The sequence below is a fragment of the Emys orbicularis genome, chromosome 4 (genome assembly GCF_028017835.1).
Source record: "Emys orbicularis isolate rEmyOrb1 chromosome 4, rEmyOrb1.hap1, whole genome shotgun sequence".
Taxonomy (NCBI): Eukaryota; Metazoa; Chordata; order Testudines; family Emydidae; genus Emys; species Emys orbicularis.
In genome coordinates, this window is record NC_088686.1 from 20,873,427 (window position 1) to 20,894,415 (window position 20,989).

A 20,989-nucleotide genomic window follows, 5' to 3' on the forward strand; every position below is an offset into this window, starting at 1 on the left:
GCTTCTTGTCCACTGTAATCCCCAGGTCCTTTTCTGCAGTACTGCTGATTAGCCAGTCAGTCCCCAGCCTGTAGCGGTCCATGGGATTCTTCCTTCCTAAGTGCAGGACTCTGCACTTGTCCTTGTTGAACCTCATCAGATTTCTTTTGGCCAAATCCTCCAATTTGTCTAGGTCACTGTGGAACCTAGCGATTGGCTAAACAAGAAGGACAGAGTGGACTTGTAGGCGCTAAAGTTTTACAGTGTTTTATTTTTGAGTGCAGTTATTTTACATTTGCAAGTACATTTGAGGTGAACTGAAAAATATTTTTACAGTGCAAATATTAGTAAAAAAAATAATATAAAGTGAGCACTGTACACTTTGTATTCTGTGTCATAATTGAAATCAATATATTTGAAAATGTAGAACACATCCAAAATATTTAAATAAATGGTATTCTATTGTTTAACAGTGTGATTAAAACTGCAATTAATCGCAATTATTTTTTAATCTCGTGATTAATCACAATTAATATTTTTTAATCGTTTGACAGCCCTACATGAATTACTTGACACATGGCTTTTGTTTGGTAGTAGTTACACAACTAGATTCATACTTTTGGAAAGGCTAATAGGCGAGTTTAAGTTTTTCCAACTTAAATTGGTTCTTCAAAAACCAATACAGCCTCTTGTTCATTCATTAAGTGCTGTGTGGTCCCTCCCTTACACATTATTTATTAAATGCTTAAAATGTGCCAAGCAACATACAGAAAAAAATGATGCTTAGCTCCTACTTCAAGGATCTTGATGAAGGCTGGATATGAGGCACTACTCACCATACAGTCATATGAAGGAACTGTGTAACCATATAGAATGCAGAAACTGAATGCAGAATTTCAAGTATGACATGATTCAGTATTTAACCCAGTAGCTAAAAAAAACACATGGGGGGGGGGGGGTCAGTGGCAGGGTTGGTATCTTTTGCTATATTGCAACTTTATTTGAAAATTCTAATATTAGAATAGAGTATTTTACAATGAAGGTCACTTTTTATTTGCTGCCATGTTCATACAGGGTTGGGGTAAAATGAAGACTGATATATGTGCTGATGTTCATGTTATCAATTACAGGAAGAGTGATGTCAGAGAAAAAAAGATGTAATTTCAATACACGCTAACAAGCTGCATCCCCTCACCAAAACCACAACAAGAAAATGTCAGTACCCACCTGGCAGAAACACCAACACACTGCCACGCTCTGACATAAGGCCCAAATTTTTGTTCTCCCTAATATTAAAAATATATTTTAATTAATTTCATACTTCACTAACCTCAACCTATTATGTTTCAGTTCCCCAAAAACAGTTTATCTTGTAAGAGTAACAAAAGTGCACTTTTCCTATAAGTTGTGCTATTTAAGTTCACTGAAGAGACATGATACAAAACATTACCTAAAGCTATATTTTCCATAAAACATGTACATAAATACTGAAAGCAAATCTGCTCCATGGTCTTTAGAACTATGTCACATGCAGAAGTACTCCTGTTTCCCTTGCATTAAAATTGTGTTATATAAAAATCTCTCTGATATCACTACTTGAGAATTAATACAGTATTAACTTCATTTAGTTAAAATTTGTGAAGCACAAACTTTAAAAAAATGCTATGTTAGATAGCTCTAACAAAAGTTTTTCCTATTATAAGCAGCATGTAACAGTAAGGAAAATTGCAAAGCTCATTATAATGAGCTACAACTGAATTAGTCAGTTTTACAATAGCAAACAAATGGAATCCTTTCACTTCATAAGCACTGATAAGTTAAGCCATGACATGAACTGCTAGAGACATCACTCTGCTTAAGCCTGTGTGTGACAGAGACCAGAGGCTACAATCAATTTAATGTAATACAAAAATCTTACACTTGGTAGCAGTAACTTCATACTGTTATAACATATTCTGTAAATGTAGCATGAAAATCACTATTCCCTTACTGTACATATAAAACATTTTAATTATATCAATACCAGAAATGTTCATTTTCACTAGAGGGTACTAATGTTTCTTCCTATTATGAGCAGTGCCCCTTTCTGAAATTAAAAACTACAATAATAAATATACTAATATGGGTAATGAGAACATTTTGTATGGTACTTTTGACTAGTATTCTAAAACAGTCCAACAAAGCAGCACTATAGGAAGTATTCAGTTCTTCAGAAAAAAATGAGAAAGAACAAAAAATCCTCATAATGAAAGTGATAAATGAGCGGCATACTTATCACATTAATATCCCAATCAACACTTACGTTTTATAGAGCAATCTGGTAAAGTTTAAGTTTCATGAGTTTTTTCTAAAATGTCAAAAGCTTACATAACAACATTAAAAAAAGCTTTCCGTCTTAAAATTAAAGCTATTTCTTCAGTATATATTTATAAATTAGTAAAAAAAATCAGAACAAAGCATGACAGAAAAGTGTAGCTTTAATTTGCTATTCAGCACTAGACAAAGTTCTAGTAGCTTTAGATTTTTTTTAAACCACATTCCTGCAGATACTGAATACCAATTTACAAAATGCTATAGCGCAAGACAAATGAAATCACCTTAATCTGTTCTACACTCTAACCTAGTATGTACATTAAGCATGAAAGTCTGAAAAATACAAAGAAAAGACATCAGCCTTCATTGGTTCTTATATACTAATACTTTCCTTCATTCCTTTGTTAATAAATCCGAGTTCTGCATCTTTGCTTCATATAAAGAACATTCAATCCCAGCCTGCATCAAAGAGTCTATAAAGTTTTCAACTGACATAGCTTTAATGGTCACTTACACATTGTGCCCTGGAGTGTATTTTAAAAAATTCAAGAAATTCAATAAAAGCTAGAAGGAGTCTAAATACAATTAATCTGAGCAGAAATCATGCCAATAAGTCATCATTCAAGACAAAGGGAGGAAAAGTGCAAAAAATTAAAGCCATGTCAGAATTGCAATAAAGGTACTGCAAAGAATCATATTCCCTAATTGGACTTTCATTTCAACTGAGAGTCACAAGTTCTTCACAAACAGACCTGGAGTATATCTTACCCACTTTCCTTCATTTCCAACTCATCAAACAATTGAATCAGAGAGACTGCAACTTCATACATTTCTTTAGCAATCATTGGTTCATCAAAGATTTGAGGAGGAACCTAGAGGGAGGGGGGAAAAAACTTGATGTTAACATATTGACATTTAACACTAACACTTTCAAACCTAAATATTGTGAGTAGATTGCCAACCATTTTCTCAGTCCAAAATTAAACCATCACCTGACTTGAATTCTTTCAAATTTTCTTGAATTTATTAAAACCATTCCAATAGAGAAGACACTAAAGTCAACCTGAAGCTTTACAAGGAACTTAATCTACTCAGAAGGATGAACTTTTGACCCCCACAACTGATCTTATTTAATACATTATTTCTTCAGACATTTTGCAGGCATTACAGCATTGTTCAACACCTACTGGGGTACATCTATTTTTAAAAAAAATACTAAAGATGTTCCATGTAACAGTTACCTACGTAGGATAAGCACGATCAACTCCCAATTTCCAGCAAAGTTTGCAGGTCATGACAGATAAGGCTGCAGGATCCAAAAGGATGATGGAATGCATCGATTCACCCTCATACTAGGAGAGGAATAATCCCTCTCAGAATTCCCATAGGAAGTGCAGTTCCACATGAGCAACACAGGACTGTTATGTTTGTGCTGGCACCATCTGGCATTTAAAGCTATATTTCTTTTTACAGGAGTATTAGTGATCAGGACTTTTTCTTATCTCCCCCTTTTTTGCTGCAGTCTGCTGCAAAGGCCAGACTATAAATTAGTTTATCTCAAAACAATCTAAGACTATTGATTTTTTACAAGTTAAAACGTTACTTTGCTTTGCAGAGTCCTCTGAAAGACCTGTTCAAGTGGTAATTAAGAATCAGCAGGTAAGTAGACTGAGATTTGTGTTAGCTGCACAAGAGATCACCACCTCAAACCAAGCCTATGTTGGCTCCACCTCCATAAAGTCACTGAGTGCATCCACCCTGATCGAACTGGTCCTGTCAACACTGGTTCTCCACTTGTGAGGTAACTCCCGTTTCTTCATGTGTCATTATATAACGCCTGCATCTGTAATTTTCACTCCATGCATATGAAGAAGTGAGGTTTTTTACTCACGAAAGCTTATGCCCAAATAAAGCCGTTAGTCTTTAAGGTGCCACCAGACTCCTTGTCATTTCATCATGGACACGCCTATATGTGGCATGCCTCCTAAAACCTGAATGCCAAGCCACACTTCCCTCTCCTTATTTAAATCCACTCTTAACCTTGCTGCTGTACTACCATCTACAATAGTGGTTTACAACCTGTGGTCCACAGACCCCTGGGGGTCCTCAGACTATGTCTAAGATTTCCAAAGGGGTCTGCACCTCCATTTGAAATTTTTTAGGTGTCCGCAAATGAAAAAAAGATTGAAAACCACTGATCTACAAGAACTAGAGTAATTTAAAAAGATACTAAAAAGCTGAGGTTCCACTGCGTATCAGTAAAAATACATATGCCAGAACTGAGTCTCCATATGATCCTATTACTATAATCAATTTTCTTCTTTACCTCTCTGTCCATTATCCACCCAATGCGTCACATCTAAAAAAAAAAAAAAAAAAAAAAAAGCACCAAAGGAAGTTGTGGGTTTCTTTTATACATGTCCTAAGCAGCTAGCATGTTTTGGTGTTGTGAAATAAGTGAGTCAATCTCTGGGAGAGCCTCTGGCATCCCATACTAGCCACTGGGTTTTTGGTCTTCTTCAAGCTACTCTTTCCCAGACTACCCCTAAATTTTGTACTCTCAGTGTTTTCACTGGCCACATGTACTGTAATCATACACCCTAGCCTAGTAGTGCATTTGACCCAGCACTCTGCTTTCAAAGCACGTTCACTCAATCTTGAACCTCCACAACCATCTCTGTCTGGCTCACTCATGGCTTTTCTGACTGAAATGCTTCATTAGACATTTGTCCAAATTTTCTCATTGTCAAATCACTTAACATATCCCTGAAAAAATGGGAGGCTTGAGTGCCTCTTTTCCACAGCCTCTTCCTTCTTATGAACTTTGTGAGCTCTGGAACTCATGCTCCAAGGCACACTATATTCTCTCTCCAATTACCAGACCCATCCAGTTTTGTTTATTTGGTCAGCAAATATTCCTCTTCACTATTCAACTTCCTTTACCAGCTGCTTAACATTCTCAAGCAGTGCTTTGTCACTATGGGTATGTGCAGCTCAGGTAGGCACACCCATAGTGACAAAGCCCTGGTAAGAGTGTATGCAGCTGTCGAAGGAAGTTGAATAGTGAAGAGGAATATTTGCTGAGCACAAAAACAGAACTCGCTAGGTCTGGTCACGACAGAGAGAGAACAGTGTGCCTTGGCACATGAGCTTGTAGACATTCCCAAGTCAGTTTTGATCTAGCTTCACACTTCTCAAACTCTGGGTCAGGACCCCAAAATGAGTCGTGACCCCACTTTAATGGGGTCGTCAAGGCTGGCAGTAAACTTGCAGGGGCCCAGGGCTGAAGTCGAAGACCAAGCCCCACCCTCCTCACCCGCCCAGGGCTGAAGCTGGGGCTCAGGCTTCAGTCCCCTCGCCTTGGGCTGAAGGCAGGGCTCAGGCTTCAGTCCCCGATGCTAGGGTTGTGTAGTAATTTTTGTTGTCAGAAACTCAGAAGGGGGTCACGGTGCAATGAAGTTTGAGAACCACTGATCAGCTAGATCACAACTAGCTCAAGTAACAATAGCAATGTAGCCATGACAGCAGCTAGCCGCTCAAGTATATATCCAGGGTCCTAAGTAGGGTTATATTCAGGAGGCTGGTTCTGTCCCCGCTGCCACAGATTACTGCTATTGTCACTCAAGTTAGATGAAATCTAGGTCAGGAATCCCTACAGGAACTGCAATTGCATCTCCTGATTGCGAACTACACATATCCTGAATTACAGCCTCATCTATGCTTGGACTTCTGTGCTTGTTGTTACCACCAGTTCAGCTATTCCAGTGGTAGCATCAGTGGGAATGCTAGATAAGTCAAGGAACTGGCATTTTAAGCATTGCATCCTCTAAACCTGGATTACGGAACACTGATTAAAATGCAGTGTACATCATGGAAACATACCCACTGTGGCTGCCACTGGGAGAGAAAGATCAGTTATAGCAATGGTGGGATAAGTTGGGGAAAAAGTGAATGTTAAATGAAGCCAAAATACAGTAACAGGGCACTGCTGGAGAGTGTTAAGAAACTGGCAGTGGAAGTTGAGAGACAGAGGAATATTTGGTGAGCATATAAACAAAACTCGGATAGTCTGAGTGTAGAGAACAGAGTAAGGCCATATTTATCACTTGTCCACATTCTACTTCACTTCTACCGGCATAAAACTAGGATTATTAAAAAAAAAATTCAGACTGAACAGTAACATCAGGACACAAGCAAATGCTGCATGAATTTTCTATTATTCAACAAGTTCACTTAATGTGAATGCTGTAACTAGGACTTGAAGAATTTAACTTTTCCATTGAGGTTTATTTAGCTTCTTGAAATGTAGGGGTATAGTGATTTTTTTTTAAATCAACTTAATGTCAATGGCTTTGGTATGAAGTTGTACCTTTCTTAGTGGACTTTATGTTCAATTAGGACTTGCTCTCCCCTGGCTGCTTGAGTCTAAGATGTTGCTTTTTGAATTATCTCTGCTTGAACAGCTTTCAAATTTGTCTTTTCACTTTGTTAGAGCTACTGTAGCTCCCTTTGCTATTCCTCAACATGACAAGACTGCCACACAGCCCATAAAAAAGCTATGTGACAGTGAATAAAATCCATAAGTGCTAACATAGCTGTCTGAAGTAACCCATCAAAAAAAACAGACCTGATTTTGATATATACGCTTCACGGCCTGACATCTGGATTCTAGAAATTCAATCCAAACACACACAAAAGAGTCACCCCCATAAAAAGAAATAAGGAGGGACTTCATTATTTAACTTTTGCCAAATACACCTCTACCCCGATATAACGCGACCCGATATAACACGAATTCGGATATAACGTGGTAAAGCAGTGCTCCGGGGCTGCGCACTCTGGTGGATCAAAGCAAGTTCGATATAACGCGGTTTCACCTATAACGCGGTAAGATTTTTTGGCTCCCGAGGACAGCGTTATATCAGGGTAGAGGTGTACAGTTTCTCACACAAAACTTCAAATGATAAAGCTTTCACTGCAAATAATGTACACAACGTTTTTCAAAGGAAACATGCTAATTCTTAAAAGTTACTCATTAGAAACAACGAAGAACAAAGGCAGGTGGCAGTGCAGGCTTTTTAGTGTCCAGCTGCTTACAAAATGCACTGCAACACTCCAGCTAACATCTCAAAATATAATAGTACGAGACTGAAAGACGCCACTAATGTGACATGAAGACTACATGTTTACACTTCAAGTTCGGGGTGCGATTCCCAGCTCTTATAGACATACTCATGCTATCTCTCATTGAGTTAGCATGCTGAAGGTGGTAGTAAAGCTGGAGCAGCACAGGGAGCAACGAGCATCAGCACAGGCTAGTTTAATCAAGTATGTATCCATGGGGTCTAGATGGGTTTGTATTCAGGCCAGCTAGCCCATGCCACCACTTACCACTGCCCGTGTTACCATGGCTACACTAGTTTAACGAGAGCTAGTGTGAGCATGTCTACACAAGCCAGGAATCACACCCCTAGTTCCAAATGTAGATGTAGCCTTAGATCATGAGTAGTCTGAGAAACACAGAAGTGAACTGACAGGAAGCACCTTCACTCGCCACGTTTAAAAAGGAACTGCCTGGAACATTTAGAGGGTAGTGTTTATGCTCTGCATGGGCACTGGCTTATTTATTGCCCACTGCCATCTACGGTAAAAAAAAAATCTTTGTGAGAAGGAGTTCCACTGGCCTAGTACCAATGACCTAACACCCAGGAGCAAGTCCTGGCAGAGTCAACCTTTGGACTGTGACGTTCCCCTCTGGTGTTATCTGGACCGGTGATTTGCTAGGTTACTCCAGTCCTTGACTCTGGGAGCCAGCCTTACCCTGCTCTGCTGTGAGAACCTCCACTCCTGGGCTATTCACGCACAGCCTCTGGCATGTAAGCTGCTCCTTGGATTGTGCAACCGAATGACACTAGCCAATATCTCCGGTCCCAGACACAACCCTAGAAGCCTCCGTCTTGCAGTGCCCAGTTATGCCCGCTGGACGCTGCAAGCTTATACGAGTTCGTCAATTTAACAAAAATTGATATGCACCAGGCTTGTTATCACAAGGGGAGTCTCTGACATGCTTCAAACCAAACATGCTGCTTCAGGTAGAATAAACAAACAGATTTATTAACTACAAAGATAGATTTTAAGTGATTATAAGTCAAAGCACAATAAGTTGGATTTGGTCAAATGAAATAAAAGCAAAACGCATTCTAAGTTGATCTTAACACTTTCAGTGCCCTTACAAAACTTAGATGCTTCTCACCACAGACTGGCTGGTTGTCCTTCAGCCAGGCTCTCCCCTTAGATCAGCGGTTCAGTCGCTTGGTGATGATGTCTGTAGATGGAGGTGAAAGAGAGAGGAAGAGCATGGCAAACATCTCTCCCTTTTCTCATGTTCTTTCTTCCCTCTTGGCTTTGCCTCCCCCCTTCAGAGTCAGCTGAGCATTACCTCATCACAGTCCCAAACTGACTGAACGAAGGGGGGTGACTCACTCGAGAGTCCAATAGATCCTTAGTTGCTGCCTAGGCCAGCGTCCTTTGTTCCTGTGAGGCCAGGCTGGGTTTGTCCCATACATGCCCTGATGAGGCGTGACCTGCCCCTCTGCTCTTGGGAGAGTTTTTGCCTGGGCTTGCTTTAAGCCATGAGGACACATTTTCAGCCTCATAACTATATACATGAAATTACAACCTGTAACATTACTATAACAACGATTACTATAACATTACTATAACAACAACGCTCAGCACATCATAAGCCTTCCGAAGACACCCAACATGACAAACTTTGCATTAGATACCACACAATCATATTATAAGGATGAACATGGGGGTGTAGGGTGTTCCCACGAAGTACAAAACGTCACAGTAGTGTTTATGCTCTGCATGGGCTCTGGCTTATTTATTGCCCACTGCCATCTAAGGTAAAAAAATCTTTGCAAGAAGGAGTTCCACTGGCCTAGTACCAACGACCTAACACCCAGGAGCAAAAGTCCTGTCAGAGTCAGTCTTTGGAGAGACTGTTACTGTACATAAGAATGGAACTGTATTCAGCGTCTTGAATATATTAATATTCCAAATGTTCCAGGAGGGCTGTAAGCTAACCTTTTGAAGTTTGTGTTTACGCTGATTCCTTTCTTCTCTTTCCCCATCACACCCTGCAGTTTATCAATCTCTTGAAGCTGATATGCAAGCACATATGATCAATAAAATAATAGTCCAGTTAAATACACAGTAAACATCTAACAAATTTATAAAATACTTGAAGAACGTGCCAACAGAATGGAAAAATACTGCCCTCAAGAAATTAAACTAAATCATGCCTTATGCCTTCCTACAGTCATGAATGACTGGCATCACCTCTGTAAAACCTCTCACAGCTGGGAAGCATAAGCACATATTATGAAGAAGTAACTTCCCTTTCTCTCACCAACTCTTTTCCTCCCTCCTCCAGAAGAAAAGTGATAGAAGACGACTATGTATACATCAGATCCCAAGAGCATACGCCTATCCAAACCATAAGAGCTATTATAAGCGGGGACAGGATAGAGGTACACAAAATACTGAATATAAAGATGGTCAACTGGGCCCGCCTATTTACCCTCCCATGATACAAGAACAAGGGAACATTTAATGAATTTGAAAAGATGTTTAAATTGAATTTGATTAAAGGAAATAGGTATATGTATATATAATTTTAAAAACACACACACACACACACACACACCACAACCACCTGTGGAACTCATTGATTGTCAAAGTAACATTCAAACAAAGAGATTAGCTGGATTCAAAAAAGGATCAGACATTTATCCAGATAATAAGAACAGTCAGTTACATTAGAGTTTTTTTTTTTTTAAATGAAGGAATATAAAGCCTCATATTTCAGGGCATACACAAACAAGTAACAGATGGGTTTTAGGAAACCAATGTGGACTGATTTAAATCAAGGTGATGTAAGACGTGATTTAAGTCATCCTATTTTTTTAAATTATTGATTTTAAATCAGGTTGAGGCTTTGTAAAATTAATTTGAAGATTTATGCTACTGCAATTTTAGATTAAAACTTATAATGAATTAAATGACAAGTGCTGTGCTGATAAATTAAGTTACTCATGGAACTAATGTGAAGAAGTGTAGCATCAGGAGCTAAAGTTGTATTTATTAAAATCATAAATTGTGTCACTTCAAAAGATAATTACTTTAATGTTATTTAGGCTTTCAATCCATTAAGAAAATTACTGCACATTTTATACACTCAGACCAAAATTTGCAAAAATAGGAGCCTTAGGCTCCTAATCCAAATTTAGTATGGATGGGATTTTCAAAAGCAACTGGCAACTTCTCTTTAGTATCTGGTACTTGTCACTGTCAGAAGTACGATAATGTAATAGATGGACTTCTGTTGTGGTATGGCAGTACTACTGTTACCGTACATCATGTTGATGTCTCAGAACATACACTTCCATTTCTATTTGGCTACCAAAACTTCCAGTTCCCTTCTCTCCATAAGCCTTTCCTCTGCTCACCCTCTTAATAAACATTGCCCATCTATAACCTGAAGATAATATCCAAGCCTGTATTTCTCACAAAGCTGTGCAATGAGGCCAGCTAACTACAACTTCACAATTCCTTTCCTATTTTTCTCCTGCTCGTATAAAAATCAAGAGGTTGTGTGTGTGCTTTTGAGTAGCCCTAAGGTACAAATACAACTGCCTGTACCATCATGTTTGTTCCTCCCTACTAAGCAAAGAATGGCTGTAGCCAAGAGGAAAAAAGAGCAGAACAGTAAGAAATAAACAAAGTCAGGAGAATTAAAGCTGAAAGGCCATGTGCGATAGGGGGAGTAATCAAAATGCTTTAAAAAAAAAAAAAAAGAAGTACCCATCTTAAGTAGTTGCCCCTCCCTCCCCCCATCCGTTCACAATCTTTGGATTGAAAGGTGTGGTAACTGACCTATAAATTGCCACAATTTTGATAAATGCAACTTGATAGACTTCTCTGTGAACTTCCCAGTTATCTTTTTGTTGCCACCTATCATCAAGAATCTTTCAAAGACATCAGAAATTACATAATCTCTTCCATGCTGTCCATTTGAGCCAACATGTCACTGCTAAATATATGAATGCTGACAGGACATTGTTATAATACATTTCTAGCAGGCTTTTTCTGATGCATCAGAACTTTGATGGCTGCAGGAATCTATTAGTTTCTTTGGTAGTCACTGTGTTCAAGAGAAATAAACATTTGACTAATTTAGTCAATTAAATCTTTCTTTTAACCCTCTTACAAATTGTCTGGTCCTTTCCTTTTTCTATAGGCTTTATCCTTTGATATGGTACAAACTGTAATGGAATCAGATATACTATAGTTGTATTAATTCATCAATTTTCTGCATTATGTGTCACTCGATGGGCATTATATGAATAGCTTCAATTAATCAAGTTTGGCTGATGGATTGTTTCCACATCCTAGTTATTTTTAGAATGGCTATCCCTGTAGTAAGGTCCAGCCCAGGGGTGGCCAAACTGTGGCTCATGAGCCGCATGTGGCTCTTTTACAGTTAAAGTGCGGCTTGCAGAGCCCCCCACATGCCCCCTCCATTCTCCACCTACCAGACTTTGGGGAAAGCTTGGGACGTCTGCCTTGCAGCAGGGTGGGAGGTAGGGGCTTCTGCCCAGCGAGGGCAGGGGTCTCAGGGCATCAGCCCCGTAGGGCACACCTGCCGGGGCTCGGGGCCTTCAGCAGGAGTGGGGTTTCAGCCCCGAGCCCTGGCAGGTGCCTCTCCCAGGGAAGAAGCCCCGAACCCCAGCAGGCGTGCCCCAGCTCTCGAAATTCTGTAGATTGCCATATGTGGTTCGGAGGGTCAGTAAGTTCGGCCACCCCCGGTCTAGGCTACCACTGTACTGAGGTCCAGAAACAGGCTTTCCATTTTATCCCAAATAGCTTGTTAACCTATAATGTTTCCTAATCTCATCTCACACCATGCCACTATAAATTAATGCAATAGGGTTAAACAGGCCACTCAAGTGTAAGTTTCCTTACAAATGTTTCAACAAAGCCTTGTACCACAATGCAGCGCTCGGAATAATCCCAATTTGTGTCCAATATCATCGCTTTTCTGTCGCTCAAAGATTCACAGGCAGACCTGGTACAGCCCAGAGGGTTTCACTAGGATTATTATTGATCATGTCCTTTTAACAATCACTGACAGTCAACAGTCATGGATGTCTGAGTTTGCAGAGGTGCTGAACTTGACACCAACCATCGGCTTCTGCTGACAAAAGTGCACCTTCCACTTCGATGACAGCCAGCTAATTAGTCCAATTCAATCAAAAGCTCTTATTAGAGCTGAGCTCTCAGACAGCTTTCCATTCTGAATGGCTTAAGGCTGCCGAAGCATTAGAGACTTAAGCCTCACTTCCTCTGTCATCTGATGAGGAACAGCATTACTGTAATTCAAGTCATCAGTGCTGACTATTGCCAGCTCAGTGCCGGGGCCTCAGCCCTTCAAATATCTATGGATCAGGGAGGACGGAGACACTCACTGCAGTTGGGGGTAAGAAAAACAGCGAGGCTACAATTCAAGTCTTTAAAGAAAGATTTGTCAAGAAGAAAAAGCAAAGGTGAAATGGATTAGACTTTGGAATGTCATCAAGGCATTATGTAAGAAAAGATATGGAAACCTGGGGATCGACTCAGGAAGCCAGTTTAGAACATGCTGCCACCAGGCACAATCTCTGCAGCCCTTATTCAATGTTGAGATGTTTGCGAGCGGAGACAGCACCGGCTTGTCCAGTAAAGAATTGGGATGGCAGCATCAGCCTGAGTCTACAAGATCAGTTGCACAGATAGGAAGATCATTTCAAAAAACTCTCCTCAATTGTCGGTCACCTGCAGTCCCTCTTCCATTTGAAATGGGGCAGGAAGTTCCAGCAGACACCTTCCTTCAACCAAGTGGATCGCACTCCATAAGCTGAAGTCTGGGAAGGCAACAGGGGTTTGTAACTTTATCCCTGAGTTGATGAACACAGGTGAGAATATTGTCGTACCACTGCTGCATAGGCTCTTCCAGGCCATCTGGGCCACGAATATAATTCCCAGTGACTGGAAGGAATTTGTTATTCTGCCTCTGTTTAAAAAGGGTGATAAACCCAAATGTAGCAACTATAGAGGTATTACGCTGTTGTCAGTCCCAGAGAAGCTCTTGGCTTTTGTGTTAATGTCTCGAATCAAGGATGCACTTCATGGCAAAGGCTGGGATATTCAGTGCAGCTTTAGATCTCATTTCACAGATCTTTACCTTAAGGCAGCTTTTTGAGAAGATGGATTAATTAAATAAACTTTGCAAAGCACTTTATAGACTTCCATCAGGCCTTTGATTCAGTGCGCTGAACAAGTTGCAGGTCTGATGAGGCGACACAGTGTCCCTGAGAAGACAGTATCATTGACAGAACGGGTCTATAGTGGAACAAACAGCTGTGTTCAATTCAATAGCTGATCCATAGCATGGTTTCCTATTTCCACATGAGTTCAGGAAGGCTGTGTTCTGTCACCATCGTTGTTCAATATCAGCACTGTAGCTGATGGGTAAGTTTGAGGATGCAGTTGTTGGTGGCGCTGAGCAGACCACCACTCTGCTTTGAGATCTTGCATATGCCAATAACATTGTCTTGTTGGCTCGGTTTGGTGAATCATGGATACTGACGGTTGATCTGGTCAGGCAAGAAGAACAGTGCAGTGGTCTGTTTAGTAATCAAGATAAAACTAAATCCCTAGCCATTACCATCAAGCAACCTTCAACTTCAGATTGTAATCAGCTTGGTATTAACTTCTCTGAACAGGATATTGAGCAAGTGGCAACTGCCAAATACCTTTTAGGTGGCATAGACAAGGCTTAAGGATGCTCAAAGGGTGTTAACATTTGTACAGCAGTGGATGCTGCCAGTTTCAGGCCCTTCAGTGGCCTCCAAGGAGATGTAGTGACATCTAGCTTGCTATGAAGCTGTGGAGCTACAAAATAAGAATTATACCAACTCTGGTACACCAGTGAAACACGGGTGATGAGGAAAGCGGAAAAACAGCAAGTGGATGTTTTTGACTCAGTTTCTCTATATTAAGTGGCAGAACATGATCAGTAATGGAGAATGTTCACAGCTGAACCCTCCATCAGCACTGGTTCAGTTTCATAGGCTTTCTGGGAATGGACATTAATAGGAAGGTCAATACATTATAAAGTGTTTACCAAGGAATGCCACTACATGGCTGGTGATCGTGTTGCCACCAAAAACTTCAGCGGCATAATAAGATTGCCAAAGATGGACATAAACTGAACAACCAGCGAGACCACAATAAGGACCTTGCTACAGACTGATCTGGCTGGCTTGATCCACTTGATCTGCAAGGAGACTACATCCCTTTGGGATTTGTGATGATGGCGATAATGTGTGCTAACACCATTACAAAGCAAATGAGGTGTACCATGCCCTTTAGAAACTTAAAATCTAATTATGAATGATGCAACAGGTTAGAAAAATTCACACTGGGCTGCTACTGAGGTTTGTGGCACTTGAGGATTCTGCTTATCAGAAATGTTTAATAACTTTTTATGGTTAATTATCCTTCTCCCACATCAACACCCTTTCTGCTATAAGGGTTCATCAGTTTAAAGTGACAGAGGAAGAAAGAGACCTGATGTGTTGGTTGATCACAAGATGACTATGAGCCACCAATGTGAGGTGGCTGCGAAAAAGGCTAATGCAATTCTAGATGTATTAAACAAGGCATTTCCAGTAGAGATAGAGGAGTATTAATTCCCTGGTACAAGGCACTGATTAGACATCATCTGGAATACTGTTTACAACTTGGTCACCCATGTTCAAGAAAGACGAATTCAAACTAGAACAGAGGCACAGAAGATCTATTAGGATGACCAGAGGAATAGAGAGCCTATCTGATGAGAGGAGACTAAAATCTTGGCTTGTTTAGCCTAGCAAAACAAAGGCTACGGCCTTGGCTACACTCGGGACTTCGCAGCGCTGCCGTGGCAGCACTGTGAATCGCAAGTGTAGTCGCGCCGCCAGCGCTGCGAGAGAGCTGCAAGGAGCGCTGTATGTACTCCACCTCTCCGAGGGGAGTAGCTTGCAGCGCTGCAGGCACTGATTACACTGGCGCTTTACAGCGCTGTACTCGCTGCGCTCAGGGGGGGTGTTTTTTCACATCCCTGAGCGCAGCAAGTTGCAGTGCTGTACAGCGCCAGTGTAGCCAAGGCCTAAGAAGTGATAGGATTGCTCTCTCTAAATACATCAGGGATAAATACCGGGAGTGTGGGGGGTGGGGGGTGTGAAGATTTATTTAAGCTCCAGGACGATGTTGGCACATGAACAAATGGGTATAAACTGGTCATGAGTAAATTTAGGCTAGAAATTAGAATAAGATTTCTAACCATCAGAGTAGCGAAGTTCTGAAAGACTCCCAATAGGCGTTGTGGGGACAAACAACGTAATCCATTTTTAACACAGCTTGACAATGAGCGGTATTGTATAATGAGATTGCTTCTGGTAGTGGGGGCAGGGCTCAGCAGCCCTGGGGGGGTCTCTTCCAGTTCATGTCTTATGTTCCTAAAAGCTCATGCTTCTGAGTTTCAGCAAGTTACCTGCAGGGGTCAGGAAAGGAATTCCCTCCTTCCCCAATGAATTCTGGGTTGGGGTTTCTTTATCTCCTTCCTCGGAAGCATCAGAGATGGACACAGCTATAAAGGGGACACTGGATGTGGTGGGCCAGGGTTCTGAGGTGGTACGGAGCATTCTCTCTCTTGGTGTTTGGCTGGCTGCTTCTTGCTCAGATGCTCAGGGTCTGATCACCATGGTGGGGTCAGAAAGGCATTTTTCCCACAAGTCAGATTAGCAATGACCTTGGGAGTTCTCCATCTTCCGCTGCATGGGGCACAGTCTCTTGCTAAGATCATCTGGGTACATCTCAATCAATTTCCTATTACTGCAGGAGCCTGAGGCACTGATGTACCACCTTCCCTTTTATTCTCTGCATGTAGCACATTATACTTTAATCTCCTGAGGGCTGTAATGCTTTAATCTAATTTCAGTTTTTGGTTTAGTGTGTGGATGCTGGGTGGTATTGGTGGTCCCCTTCTGGCCTTAAACTTGGTCCTGCTAGTGAACGCAGGGGGCTGGACTCGATGACCTTTCGAGGTCCCTTCCAGTTCTAGGAGATAGGATATCTCCATTAATTTATTTAATTTATTATTTTAACTCTGATATCACAACAACATAATAAAGCCCTCACCCTTTGCTTGACACAACCCAATTTGCATCACTTGAGCACTATTGAAACTCCTTTAAATAATCAGGAGGCAAAAAGTTTACGAACGTCTATTCAGACTTTTCCTCTTGCACTACAATCCCTTCTTTAAAAAAAAAAAAAAAAAAAAAAAAGAACAAAACACCACAGATCTGCTTGGATAAGATCTGTATGAGTAATTAGCCTGTCATTTCCCTAGTTACATTATGGGTTCTGTGCAAGACCATAAAGCCAAAAAAAATAAACAAACACAAAATCACCTTCCCCAGAATAAAAGTCTGTTACAAATCAACAGATCTTGCCATAAATTAAAATTGCTTTTGGGGAGGGATGTCAAATGACAGTTACTTTTTATTAAGACTGCCAGTTGAATCTTTGTGGCTTCACTAGGCCCTTTAAGGAGTTACAAATTTGAAATAAAAAGCCTCTGTATTTCGTGAATAGATACATTTATGGTGTTCTAGTATCTGAGCCCAAATTTTAGAAAGGAGGTTCAATTATCTGTATATAATTCACTCACTGTACCAAAAATGTTCTTTACAGTCTAGTATATTACCACGCATTTTCTGGGTCATTCATGCTAATACCTAAACACAAACTCTTCATGAATATTTAATGAGACAGCTAAACAACAAGGGGACTCAGTCTAAAGTAAAGGTTATACAGCCTAAGTCAAGCCTTACAGCTTTCTCAGCAAATTTGCTGTTCCACGTGAGTAGGTTACAATGCCGTGTGTAGTTTGAGATAGAAAAGTTGGCCCCTGTAAATGCTCATTTCATATAGGTACTCCAAATAGTCACATGTCTAAAATCACCTCAGATCAGTCTTCCTTCTAAAACCCCATTGAAAGACGCAAGAACTGCTCTAGATCAAATTACAAATGTGTTCAGTACACAGAAAATTCTGAAATGGGTCAGTTGTGGCTTTGTCACAAATGCAGTGAATAAAGTGTTGTGCAGCCTCAGGAGCAGACTGGGGAGCAGAATGCAATTCAGTCACACACTATCTTCCAGTTTCTCCCTGCTCTGGATGGAAAGTACTCTCCACCAGCCTTATGCTGTGCAGCAGATGTCACCTTGTGCACCACCATAGCTGTGCTGGCCAGGATGTCAGGAGTGGAAGCCACGACTCTTCCCCATCACCCTCCTCTTCCCTGCATGCCTGGAGTTGGTGAAACAGGGCTCTATGAGGCTTGCTCTCCCTTCTTTGCTGCTACTCATGGTAAGTGCATGCAGGATGGGCCACAATCTGATCCACAGTAAGGAATTATCTGTAAATGTGGTCAATTTTCATCCTGCCAAAAGATTGACAGTGGGGTGCTGCAAGATTCCACACTGGTTCCTGTGTTAATCTGTTAATTATCTGAAAGAGGGAATGAGTAATGAAGTAGTAAAAATTCCAGCTGACAAAGTTATTAGGGTTAGTCAGGACCAGAAAGGATTGAGAAACAACAGAGAGACCTAACAAAGGCAGGTGAATGGGCAACATGATGGCAAATGAAATTCAGTGTCGATAAATGCAAAGTAATGCATACTGGAGGGAAAAATTTAAGCTACTTGTACACCTTTATCAACTGTAGCACCATTGTAACAGCTCAATGAAGGCCTCTGCTCATGGTCTGCTTTTTGGTGACAGTTCATGGTGGATAAAAATTGATGTTTTTTTGAAAAATGATTTTGTTATTTGAATTACAAAAAGTTTTCCATTTAAAAATAAATCTGTTTGAAATGAAATCTGAATTTAATACAAAATATGCTAAGGCGTAACATTTATTATAATGTTAATATTTAACATAAATATAAATATGATGACTCCATGGGCATCTGTCAAAACCTTTGATTTAAAGGCTGCTTTTCTATATAAAAAAAGAATCAGGAGAAAAACATCTAACTTTTGAGGTCAAGCTTTCTAAATATGGCACAGTAGGTCATGTACTGTATTAAGGGCTTGTTTTGTTAATAAAAATAAAATGTTATATGCTGTTTTGTGTTTTTAATTAAATTTTAGTTACCATCCTAATGCAGCTTGACAAGTCATGAGCTAATAATTATCTAATAAGCAATAATTCCCCATTTTCTAAACATATTAATTAATTGTAGATTTTTAATAAGAATCTGAAAATCATGCTATACAATTGCTTAAATAAATTTATATACCGCATATACTCGTTCATAAGCCGAATTTTTTTAGTAAAAAAGGGAAGCATCAGAGAAGGGGGTCAGATTATGAACGGGTATAGAGAGGGAGAGGTGGGACACAGCTCCTCCCGCCCAACAGAGGGGGCAAGGAGAGGCAGCACAGCCAGCACAGCCAGGAGGGAAGAGGCGGGGCCAGAGTCTCTCCGCTTCTGGCCACGCTGCTCTCTCCCCAGTCTCCAAAGCAGCTGCAGCTCCGGGGCTGGCAGGCTGCGGCCGCGCCGCCCCGCCGGAGGAGGCTGCGGCCGCGCCGCCCCGCCGGAGGAGGCTGCGGCCGCGCCGCCCCGCCGGAGGAGGCTGCGGCCGCGCCGCCCCGCCGGAGGAGGCTGCGGCCGCGCCGCCCCGCCGGAGGAGGCTGCGGCCGCGCCAGAGACATCCCCCCCGAGCCCACCCCAGCAAAGGTGGGAAGTGATGGGATGGGGAGAGTGTGGGAGTCCCGGGCTAGGGGTGGGGTCATGTGGCAGGCGGTCACAGGGGTTACTCCCCTGACCCCCAGCTTCTCCCCCCCACCAAAAATGTCCCCACCAGTTGCTGTCCTGGCCCGTCAGGGTAAGCAGCTGGTGCGCCGAGACACTTTGTTTATTTAGGTTTACCTCCGTGCCTGCGGATGCTCAAGGTAAACAAACCGTCTTGGCCCACGCCAGTGGCTTATCCTGATGTCCCGGGAGCCAAAGTTTGCCGACTTGTGAACATTTTCCAATTTTACTTATCCATCTTGGGGGATGGGGGGGGTCGGCTTATAAACGAACTGGCTTATGATCGAGTATATACAGTAGTTATAGTGACCCCACCTAGGCAGCACAAAAATGTACCAATCTAGTGTAAAAACTCTTTTTAGTTGTAAATAAACATGCTTTAATGGTTATCAACCAATGAGAATGTACCTTTCTTTAGAGAATAACTGAAGTACAAATGGAAAAGCTGATTAAAATCAATGACATTTCCAGTTGGTGATTTAAATCGCTGATTTAAATCCACCATGCCACAGGTACACAAGATGGTAAGGAACAGAATGCTGAACAATATGGATAAATTATGCCTTTTATATAAATCAATAGTTCAGCCACATCTGAAATACTGTGTGCAGTACTGGCCACCTCTCCTCAAAAAGGATATTACAGAACTATAGCGGAGGCAGGAGAAGGGAGGTCAGAAAAGAACAACGAGAATGATCGAGGGCATGGGAAAACTCACTGAGAGATTCAAAAGCTTGAGACTTCTTGCCTTACAAAGGAGACAAATAAGAGGGGACATGATAAAAGGAGAGAAGGTATACTGAGAGCTTCTGTTCTCTCTCTCTCTCAAACTCAAGAACTGTGACTTGAGAACCCCTTAATGCCAACTGGCAAGGGGGTTACAGGAATGTCCTCATTCTGATATGTATATTTTGGTTCACCGAAGAATGTCATGTGAGGTCTGAAATGAAAGCTTGGGTCACAATGGCCACTGATATCATTGTGAAAGGTTATGTACGGATAGCATGTGAGGCATTATGGACATATACTGAAAATTTGTTCTTAAGACTTTGCATTAAGGCATGAGTCATCAGCAGAGATGAAAAATAGCTTCTGACAGAAAACCTTACACAGTGGATGCCCATTTACAACAAAGATATCAAAAAGTTGTGAAGTCAACAGGGAAGCAGCACACAGGGAAAACAAGCCATGGGTAGTTATAATGTCTACGTAGAAACAGTGAGCTTTGGGCATATAACTAGAAGGCAAAGAACACACCCTCTTATCCCACACCTAAGAAGTAAATGAGCAGAGTGCTCACATTCATGAAAATGGGATCTCAGCCAACCTTGGTTGAAACGCTCCAGAGGACTTAGGGCAGGGGTCGGCAACTGATGGCACGCGAGCCGATTTTTACTGGCACGCTGCTGCCAGCCGGGGTTCCGGCGCCGGCCCGGGTGAACGGAACCCCCAACCGGCAGCAGGCTGAGCGGGGCCGGCAGCCAGGACCCTGGCTGGCAGGAGCCGGCAGACGGAACCTCAGACCAGCAGCGGGCTGGCCTGGGTGAACGGAACCCCCCAGCCGGCAGCAGGCTGAGCGGAGCCGGCGGCCGGGACCCCGGCTAGCAGGAGCCGGCAGACGGAACTCCAGACCGGACGCGGGCTGAGCCGCTCAGCCCGCGGCCGGTCTGGGGTTCCGGCCGCCAGCCCCTTGCCAGATGGGGTCCCGGCCATCGGCCCCGC

The 20,989-nt window shown here is 41.8% G+C and overlaps 1 protein-coding gene across 1 annotated transcript in view; it reads right to left on the reverse strand.

Annotated features, from left to right (window-relative positions):
• TDRD9 (tudor domain containing 9) overlaps positions 1 to 20,989 on the reverse strand; it is a 176,838-nt gene that overhangs the window by 88,999 nt on the left and 66,850 nt on the right. Inside the window, exons 8-9 of the mRNA XM_065403724.1 lie at positions 3,061 to 3,164; positions 1,207 to 1,265 (exon numbers count right to left, since the gene is read on the reverse strand). Coding sequence (XP_065259796.1) covers positions 1,207 to 1,265; positions 3,061 to 3,164 — 163 coding nt within the window. The remainder of the gene's footprint in view (positions 1 to 1,206; positions 1,266 to 3,060; positions 3,165 to 20,989) is intronic.